The 10510-nt window shown below is 40.1% G+C and overlaps 1 protein-coding gene and 1 long non-coding RNA gene across 4 annotated transcripts in view; both read right to left on the reverse strand.

Moving 5' to 3' along the window:
• Window positions 1–9792, reverse strand: part of LOC113843176 (uncharacterized) — a 40356-nt gene extending 30564 nt beyond the window's left edge. The window contains exons 1-3 of one of the 3 annotated variants that reach the window (XR_011808253.1): window positions 9667–9792; window positions 776–6890; window positions 559–678 (exon numbers count right to left, since the gene is read on the reverse strand). This is a non-coding gene — a long non-coding RNA (uncharacterized lncRNA). Of the gene's footprint in view, window positions 1–558; window positions 679–775; window positions 6891–9661 lie in introns of all 3 variants that reach the window. The other 2 variants (XR_005264163.2, XR_003496334.3) reach the window with 2 other exon arrangements.
• The window catches only part of EML4 (EMAP like 4), a 203683-nt gene extending 193865 nt beyond the window's left edge, over window positions 1–9818 (reverse strand). The window contains exon 1 of the mRNA XM_038176040.2: window positions 9791–9818. Within this exon, the coding sequence (XP_038031968.1) occupies window positions 9791–9803 (13 nt within the window). The 5' untranslated portion in view covers window positions 9804–9818. The remainder of the gene's footprint in view (window positions 1–9790) is intronic.
• Between the last annotated feature and the right edge of the window lie 692 nt (window positions 9819–10510).

Consider the following 10510-nt stretch of genomic DNA (forward strand, 5'->3'; position numbering starts at 1 on the left):
TTCCCTTCAGCAATACCATTGTCCTAGAATTATTTCTTCCATTTTTCGGTTAGCAAAACAGACAACCTTGTTTGAAGGGCTATTCATTTAGGGCTTGTCAACAGATCAGATATTTAGAAAGTGAACTTGAATTTAATTAAGGGAGTGAATTCCAAAATGGATTAATTAAATTGAATTAAACTGCCCTGTGGACACTGTTAAATAAATCACAGTGGTTGCCAGTGCTTCTTCCCTTTCGACAAGTAAAAGTATCTATGTGGGAGTTTAATTTAGTTTATCCAATCCACTTTAAAGATTAATAAGGATTAGCTTTCCTGGGTGTCCTCATCTCTATGAGCGGACAGCCCTCCCAGAGGCTGGCTGCAGCTTCAGCAACACTGGGGCATTATTTCTGTGGTTACTCCCCTGTTGTGGGAAAGCTCTTACACCACTTGTATCCTGCCCACTCCTTTCCAGCAGGGACAGAGCCCGGCCCCAGTTATGTCTAAGCACTGCAAAATGCGAATGGTGGTGGGATTTTTTCATACAGGCAAGGAGGAGTGGAGAAGGCCATCTGACCTGGCAGTGCTGGAGCTCGGGGTAGCGAGGAACGTGCGCAGGATCCCCTGGGCAGCTCAGCAGGAGCAGGGACTGAGCCGTAGAGCCAGCTTCAGCCTTCCAAAAATGAATTTCGGTAATCTGTGAGACATCATAGAAGAATGAAAGGGAGCTTCAAAATAGCCTCGCTTGAAATAAAAAACATACTTTGGCAAGGCTACGTAAAATGAAAACTGACGTGCTTGACCATCGTATTGACATGTTCATCAAACCGCTCAACAGACTGCAAATATCCCCACGGACTCGGTGCCAGACGTTGGGGCGGCCAACCAGATGTGGAGCAGACCGCGGCTGGGCCTGTTTGCTTCTCCAGCAGGGGTGGAGGGAAGCTGCTTGCAGGTCTGCTGGGGCCACAGCCCGCCAGGACCGTCCCAGCACCAGAGATCCCAGCATCTCGTCTTTTTATGAGGTGTTTCAGGGGGAGGTTTTCTCTGCCTCTTCTGGGCTGGGGACTTGGCTGATGGAAAGCACAGTAGGGAGAGGGTTGAAGTGAGAGCATGATGAGTTTTAGGATGGGGAGTGGTGCTACAAAATACCAGTTCCCTGCAAGTATTTATTATCATACAAAAGCGTGAAGCTGAGCGTGTTTTTGCAGGATGCGAGTGCTCCAGCACATTCCTTGATCAGATGTCTGTACCTTAGGGAACTGGGCTCCTAGCGAGATTTTGCATGATACCAATTCAAAATAGACTCCTATAAGAGCCACTTCAGACTTGTTTTAACTGAAGAGTATTTGTGCCAATAAACTCACTTACTAGGAGATTGCCAGGAAGCAAAAGCAATAGCTAGTCCAGTCCTGAGCAGCTTGAAAATCTGCTACATATGTATTTATACAATGTCTGCGTGCAGGTGCCAAGACATAGCTCAGGGCTCACAAGTTCCACCAGCACAGGGATAATGGAGTTGATTACTACAAACACGCGGCAAGCAAACATGCTTAAACATCTTCAGAGAAACATTACAAAGGCCCCATTTTTCACCATATTTTCTAAATGTAGCAGATGCTGGGGACTGGGTGCCACGATGCAGATTGCCAGGCGTCCAAGAACCACAGTGAATGTGCTGTTAATCATTGGTTGCACTTGATCAGCTCTGAGCAATCACGAAATGCTGCAAGACATTCTTCAGTGGCTCAGTTACAGTAAAATAGAGGCTAATCTCAAAACAAAGGGACTGTCGAGAAGTAATAATTTCTTGAGAACACAATGATACAGCCTGCTTAATTCTCAGGCAACTAATGGTGTGTGACAATGCCGTCCGGCTCTGCAAACAGTGCAAGCACTAAGCCAGGGCTGTGGGGAGGCGGCACCATCAGCCAAGCAGCCAGACTGCTCTGACAACCGCCTTTCCCAAAGTCCATGACTCCACAAATCCAGTTTGTACAAGAGCTGAGCTGTGGTAGGTCAGTTACTTTCTTTTTGTATTGCTTGAGAGAAAATAGGATGGGCTGGCTTGAGAAGCAAAAGGAACACAAACAATCAAAGAAAGGAAAAAAGAACTCAAAATGCTGATTCTGAGGGAAAAAGCAACCCTTTTCAGTACCGCTGATTTCGTGATTAGTAAAAGGAGTCCTAATAGTGTTCTGCAAATATTAATAAGCATTGAAATAAGACTTCAGTGCTGAAACAGTCATAAGAATATATTTCCTTTAACAAATCAGAACTACCTACCTTATGGCAGACTTATCTTACCACACACTTAAAGAGAGGGAGGTTTGAACCAAAGAGTAAAAACTGACTTGGACAATTGTTGAGCTGAGGATTTGCTCCTGAGCCACGGAGAAGTGGACTGGGCACAAGGGACTGGTGACACACAGTTTTAGGATCAGAGAAAAGGAGTGAGGCACCAGGTTGACTTCAGAATGCTCTACCATCCCGACCAGTTTCCTGTGTGACGCTGAGTGAGATACGTGCTCTCTTTATGTCTCACCCTGGGCTGCTTGTCTACTTACACTGAAAACTCTCCTGTGATCTGAAAACTCTCCTGTGATCTGTATCTTTCTGCGTAGTCTGTATTAACCTCTTCCTTAAAATTATTTAACTGCTGCTTGGAATCCTTTGTTTTTTATTACTTTCAGAGTTGCATAATAACAGAGAATATCCCAATGGAAACAAAAGGAGTGAGCTTTTTGGGCTGCAGCTGCTGTTCTGCTTTGGCCCTTTGACAGAAGTGCTTTGCCTGTCTCAAACCAAAAGCAACCATCAGCTGCACTCTCTCAGAATAAAACGAAATGCACCCAACCTGCAGGCAGCAAGCAGACTTGAGAGCCGGGGCAGAGGCAGTGGTGCTAAATGTAGGCAATTGCAAGCACAGCATTGCTCTTTGGTGGCCTTCCACGTGGACAGCCTGAGCACCGGCCCCGAAGCATAGGGAGGAGCAGGTTTTGACAGCTTGCCCCTCACAGCACTGTGATGTGGGCTGCCCTTTGTTGCCCTGGGGAAGTGTGGATCTGGGTACAGAAGCACTGCTAGAAGCCCACTTCATGGTAATTCAGGGAAGAGATAAAAGGTTGCCTAAAGTTTGCACATAATGTGTGACTAAGGGCCAGAGTGAGTAAACACTGCCCTTTTGGAAAGCTACAGGCTTTCTTCTTGCCCTTGAAATCACACACTCAGAACAGCTATGAAGGAATCCAACTTAATGCATTTATTTTCTTCCGCTGTCCTCTTAAGGGACAGCTGATGTTACAGAGAAAAGGAGTGAAGCCCTGATGCACTGCTCCACTCCTGAGGCATTCTGGGCTCTGCCACTGTGGCTCTTTGAAGGTTTATGGAAAAACATGTGAAAGAGGAAATGCTACTTGCTCACAGCTTGTAGGTGGAGGTGGGGGCTGACTTTTTAAAGTTAAAATAGGCTGCTCACCTCTTGATTTGCAGTGGGAGTCAGATGCCAGATAACACACTTCTCTCTGCACCCAACACATCTTATCTCCAGTCTTTGTGTTTTAAAAGTCTGACCCTGGGCTCTTGTGTGCTACTTAGACTTACTTTGCTAAAGATAAAAATAGCACACAGGAGCTATTTCTGTCATTCGCAGAGCAGTTCTAGCATTTTTTTTGTTTGAATCCTCGGGCACATTTTCCTTTCTCTCCCCTTCACACACACACCCCCCCCCCCCCCCCGCAGATCCACACCATTAAATCCATATTTTGCAACTGCATTTTTCTTTCCTTCTGAAATTCTTTCAGATTACCCTTATCTGTTATACCAAAAAATCCCTTTAACTGCTTTCTCCAGTCTTTCAGTCTCATCTCAGTGGGCACATTTGCATAAATGTTGCCGTGGTGTTGTAGGAATCCTTACAAAGGAATTGGCTTGCAGAGTTTAAAAAATTATAAAAGATTTTACACTTCTTTGCAAGTATTCAGCTATATCTTCCTTGAAGCAGTATTTAAAATATATAAAACAGTTAAGCTAAGGAAAGTCAGTCTTCGGAAGATGTGTTTATTTGCATTTGTATTAAAGGTATGTTGTATTAAAATATATTTTAAATGAAAATACAGTTATATTTGCATTTGCATATACTGAATATGTATATCTACATGAACTGCTTTAAGGTTCTTCCAATGACTATAACACCATCTTTCAAAAAAAAAAATCATTACTGAAGTACAAAATGTCAAGTATTGATTATAAAAAGTATATTGAACATTTTGAGAAAATTGACAGAAAAAGAAAAACAAACCAAGACACCTCAGAGCTATGAAATGATAGTATTATAGTAATATACTATTTCTACATAGCAACACAAATAAATTTAAAAAGAAAATGTTCTACTCTTCTTCAGCTTTATATTCTATTCTTACCCTATAAATCATAAGTGGTAAAAGGTAAAGTCTGCAATGCCCCTAATTCATTATATCATCAGATAATATCCAATAGGGAATACCCAAACCCCTTCTTTGGTCCATCTTTTTCTGAGCACAGCATAATAAAGACCACAAGGTGAGCTGGAGCTGTCTGCATTGTGGATTAAACTCAAGCTTGGAGGTAGGGGAGGTCATAACTCCCCTTCTTTTTTCCTGTTGAAACTTCCCTTGGGAAGTTGCTTTCAAAAAAAATCAAGTAAAATAAAAATGGAGCTTTTTATAACACTTCTTAAAACAAAATCTTTTGCTATGAAATGACAATATTCAAACATATATCCATTTTTAAAATGCAAAAACAAAATGAAACATCTGTTTTGACTTAGTGCCATTGAATTTTAGCATTTGGAAATTTAAAGATTTTGACTTTTGGATTCCCATGCTTTTTATAAAAACAGGCCCCTCCTTCTCCTCCTCCAGCCCTTAAACCTCAAATCTGGAAAATATTTAAAGCAGCATGTAGATATTCTCTTTTTCCCTCGCTTCCCTCCCACCCCCATTTTCCTGCTGTTTTCTAACCATTTCCAGTTGTCAGGAAGATGTGCTGCTAGAGCAGAATGGAAAGAAAAATCATCCTATGAAATAAACCCAAAAGAATATACAGGTGTTTGGGCTGTGTGTGTCTCTGAGAGGGATCTTCTCCAACCTTCATATGTCCTCTAGAGATGCAGACTTTGAAATAAAATGCTCCGAGCCATGTGTTTGCTTCTCTCATGCATGTTGGTTAAAATGCATCCCTGGGCTGATCCTCTTTATACCTAGAGCTAAACTGAGGAAGCATTACTGCTGCCGGAGGGGATTGTGTGGTATGGTAACTAAATCTGTGAAATGGGAACCATCCACTTTAAATAGGAATAGCAATATTTCTCTTCCTTTGTAAAATATTTTGAGATTCACAGAGGAAACAGAGCTGTAGAGCATGATTACAGGACTTATTTGCTTCTCAATTACTGACACTCACAGCACAAAGAGAGTTTTATGCCATCTTAATAAGGTGCAAAGAAAAAATGAGTACAAAAGCATTTATTATTTTTTTTCTAGGACTGTTTCTATAGAAGTCCCACCGCTGTTCCTCATATGCCACTGTATATGCATACTGTCACTTTGGAAAATAAGGTGACTGAAACCTGTCACCTCTGAAAATAAGGTGACTCCCTTTGAAACTACAGGTTGCTTTGGGGTGGTCCAGAGTCATCAATAACTAGCAGAGGTCATCTGGAAAGTAACTGATAGTTGGAATATTTTACCTCCTGTCTTCTGGCTTTCATTTGTTCACCTGAGTATTTTTTTGCTTTCCCAAAAGGAAAACACTGCTGGGTATTGTAATAGACATGAATGCATGCATAGATATGAAGGTGTCAGCAGCCTCTGGGTGTTTCTGATGCCCCCGAACTACTCGAGCTGCGTGCAGGGGGCTCAGAACCAGAGCTGGTCTCCACGTCATGCCAACTTCTGAAATGCTCTGACAGGACTTTTGAAATATTAATTTTGTTAAAACACGGGACAGGATGCAGCTATTTCTACGACCATCTCATTCCGTAAAGGACTGATTACAGGTTTACAAATATTTGCTTTATATTCCCCTGGTTATTCCTCTGGGTGTCTTCTTCTAGTCCTTTGGTTATCTTCTTACTTGCCAGGTGCTTATGCTGGTATCATTAGCTAGCATTTTGTGGGATCTGGATGGACACTTGCTCTGTGTCTCCCATTTAGGTTTGCCATTTCTGCATCCCTGGTGAAGTTTCCTTTGAGTAACACTGAAGCTGGACAACTGGCAGGTCAATGGGAGTCATAGGGCTGTCTGGAGAACTTAAAGGAAATTGCTGGCTGTGGCTGCCATGTGTCTTTTGGATGAAGAAACTGCCAATGTCTTCTTCTTCCAGGAGAGAGCTCACTCTTCTTAGCAGCAAAAGAGCAAATGTCAATCTGTGTTGCACTAAACATTTCCCATTGAACAAAGGTCTTGAAAAATTAGTTTCTTACTTTGTTTCCTGGTCGTTACCATGTGGGTTTTCATATTAAGTAAAACATTTTAGAAAATCAGAATCCCGCATGCCACTTAGGGGAGAATCTTAGTAGTAATACTGCTGGGCTCTTTGTTTGCCTTGAACCGTACTTGGGGATACTCATCACACATTTTGCTTCAAATAAAATTTACTCTTCTGTGTTGCATGTTCTACTAGTATTGAGCTTTTCTTGAATAAGCTGTCAGGACCAGGGGGAGGATGAGCAGAGAGATAGATTATAGTTCCCCTTCCTCCAGCTGGACTGTTGCTTTTTTTGTTTGGCAAAACTGAGACAGTTCCAACTTCAGCTCCAGCCTGTGCTAGTAACTGACAGGCACGAAAAGACAATCTGGTACCTAGTGACTGGTGGACTTCAGGGAGGCATTAATCATGTTTTCTTTCCTTTTCATGGGTCCACAGGGCTGATAGAGAGGAAAACATGAGAAATGGCCTGAGTTCCCTCCCAGTAAGTTTTGTTTGTTTGCTTTACTATTATACAGACTTCATGGTTAGTTTCCACTGGAGTGGTGTTTCAGAGTTCATTGTTTTTTATTCAAAGTTACTTTATTGTACTGTGACAACCATTTATGTGCTGTCTAATAGAGATTGTTATACTAATGGATGTCCTGTTTCAGCAAAGTTTGTGTCTTACAGTTCAATTCAATGAGTCAAGCTTCAAGCTATTATTGTGTGAGTATTCATAACTGTGGACTTTGCAAAAGCACACAAAGGAAAACATCCACCCTTATGACTGTTGAGTAGATAATGCTGTGGAAATAGTTTTCCCTGCAAGTCAGTGGCAGGTAGTAATGACTTTCATTGGCTGTTACTTTCCTTTGAAAGTTGAAATGCTGCCTGGTGCTGGTAGACATTGATATCTAAAGCAAGAGTGCCAATCTACTTTGCCATTTAATATTTCATATATATATATATATATATATATATATATATATATATATATATTTATTTTTTTTCAAACAAAACAAAACAATTAGATTAAAAATGTCATTTGCAGTCTGGCCACTGAAATTAGTAGTGTTCCATAGAGGAGGGAGTTCAGGATTTTGCCCACAGTCATGATCTATCTTAAAATATCACTTATTGTTCCTGGTGAGCATCAGAAAAGACTGCAGTTGAACTATCTCTACATTTGATAGGACTGCCAGAGTAGACAAGGACAAATTATTCCAGAAAGAGTGGTTAAAACATGCCCCTGTGGGTTTTATGGTTGCACAGTGTAATCTACCCCTTGGCAAATCTGCTGTCACACCAGTGCTTTCCAGTTGGCAGTTCTTATATAGGTATATTCTAGCTTTGAACAATGGTGAACAAAGACTGGAAATGTTATATTGCAGGTCTATCTCTAAATCTGAAAAAAGTAATAAGTAATTTTGCTGGATTAACAGCCTGATGTAGAAAAAGGTAGAGTGTTGTGTTTTTTTTTTGTTTGTTTGTTTGTTTGTTTTTGTTTGTTTGTTTTTTTTCTGTAATGTTTTAGCTGACATTGAAACAAATGTGGTAGGTATACTCTGTGGAGATAAATGCTTATTGTCAAGCTCATTATAATTGACAAAAATTTAAAAAACGGGTTTCTGATTTTAGGTATCCACTTAAATGTTTAACACCCACAAAAATTTTACTATAGTTAGATGCAAATCAGCTGTGTAAATGAAAGGATTGAGGCACGGTGTATGAGCCATGATGTACCTGTTCAATTAACAGACAACTGTTTATGCCCATCTTCACAGCATTTGAACGTCTGGTTTGTGAAAGTTCGAGGCAAGTATTAAAAAATGTGAAGAGCCTGCACTTTCTATTCATAAGGCTTTTTTAGGTTCAGTGCTTGAAATCTTGAAAACCTGAGGCTGGAATCTCAGGTATGCCTTCTTGTGCCATTGGTGCATTTGACAATATGAGCTCCCAGGCTGTGTGAGCAGCTGGGTGTTTTTATGTCCAGCTGCACGGTAATTTCCTCATTACAGTTTGATCTTTCTGTGCATACTAAAATTTTGTGAACTGGCTTGTTTCTAATCAGATATGTGACCTACTTTTTAAAAAATTGTGCAATTCTAGATAATTTAAAATTTGTTGTTAGGCTTGTAGCAAATAGCTACTGAGTCACTATTGCAATGAAGGAACTGAAAAATTAATAAGCATTGAAATTAAATCAAAATTATCATCAGGTATAAATAATCCTGTTGAATACTTTTGTTTCAATAATACCGACTTCTAAGTCATAAAGCTTCAATCAAGCATACATTTGTTTGCTTTGCTCTCATCATTAGCTTTGTGTCAGTCACTGAATGGAACTGTTTTTTGTGGTGAAATTAGGCAGTCCTTCAGGGGCTTGCAGGAGCCTGTAGGATCAGCATCTTAAATCTGATGTGTTATATTTAGTTTCAAGGAAAGCCAGGTGAATAAACTATAACCACATAAGCAGTTAATTTGCTTCCTTTGGCTTGTAAGTGAGAGCCTAGACTTTTCACTGTTCTTGATTATTAACCGTTTTTGTTGGTTTGAAGGAGGTGGATGGTCTGTAAGAATGCTGTTAAACCTGGGGTGCACAGTGTACGTGGGGGTGCCCACACAGCCCACCCCAGGCCAGTTACTGGGATGCAGTACTTCTCATACCAATTTTAATTTAATTTTATATAGCAATTACTGAAATTTATGATAAAAACCCCATCCCTCTCAGACAAGCTTTCTCCACCTGTGGCTCAATTTTCCACTACTCACAGGTAAAAAGAGCTCAATAATGAACAGTGCAGCAGGTAAGTGAAATGAGAAACAAAAAGAACTTGATAGACATTCTCATGAATTAAAATAAATCCTCAAGGAATATTAGTGAGATTACACATGAGCACCAACTTTCCATATCTATGCACTAAATTTTTAACCCCCCTATGAACTCATTATTGTTGTTTTCTGGAATAACACTGGAAAATAAAATCACTTCTGAAAGACATTTGTGGGGTTTCTCAAATGCCAGCAATGAAGACCCCTGCTGTTCCCATGTTCATCTTAAAAAATTCATATCAGCAATGCCTGAATAAGAAGCAACACAGGAAATTAAGAAAACCCTGCTGAAACCTTTTCAGGGTATATTAAGCTGTGAATCAGATGAAGAACTTGTCTAAACAGATTAATTTCAACAGTACATAGCTTGTACAAAGTCATTATGATGTACACATACCTTACCATAGTCAAAGTGCTTTTGTTCTTTGAAAGGCTCTATTAGAGGTAAAAATCTGTAGAGACAAGTTGGTTAGCAGCCCGATCAGCACCCAGGATGTTGCAAACACTGCTGACTGCTGTTACTGACCTTTGAATGCCATATGTTTCTGTGTTTGCTGGCGAAAGACACAGCCTCTTGTCAAAACATCTCATCAGAAAGGAGAAAGTGCTTGCTTGCTTCTTCTTTTGATGGAGATTTGGATGATTCAAACTCCAGACATTTTAAGAAAGTAAAAATGTTTGAATGCCTGATGGATGAGTCACAGTGTAATTTTGGATCTGTCTGTTGGCATTACAAAGTATCCATTGTAGTGAAAGGATTTCCTGATCTTGAAAATGCTACTGAACCATTGGCTTATAACAGCAAACATTTTTTTTGCAAAATCTCTGACATTAAAAACGTCTCTTTAAGCTTTCCATTTGAGACACACCTTGTTTTTCTGTCAGGCACTCTCAGGAGAATTTACTCTGCATTTTCAGTATTGGAGGTTCCTGTTGTCAGGCAGCTAAGCAGGGAGAAAGAATCAAGAGCTAACTTTGCACAGAGTGCAGGCAGAATGATTTGGAATCTGCTGTCTGGAGACCATTGCTATGACCATTTTGAATTTCTTACTTAAATTCATTTTCAACCAGGTCTTACTGAAATTTAAAAAAAAAAAAAAAAAGCAGAATGCTTACCTATTAATGAATGGATGCAACATGAAAGTAGTAAAAGCAAATAAAAATAATCAAGTATACAGAGCAAAAATTCATGAAATGTTGTCCATATATTCTGACAGATCAAAAAAAGGTCAGGGATCTTGATGTT

Source organism: Anas platyrhynchos, chromosome 3, assembly GCF_047663525.1.
Source record: "Anas platyrhynchos isolate ZD024472 breed Pekin duck chromosome 3, IASCAAS_PekinDuck_T2T, whole genome shotgun sequence".
Lineage (NCBI taxonomy): Eukaryota > Metazoa > Chordata > Aves > Anseriformes > Anatidae > Anas > Anas platyrhynchos.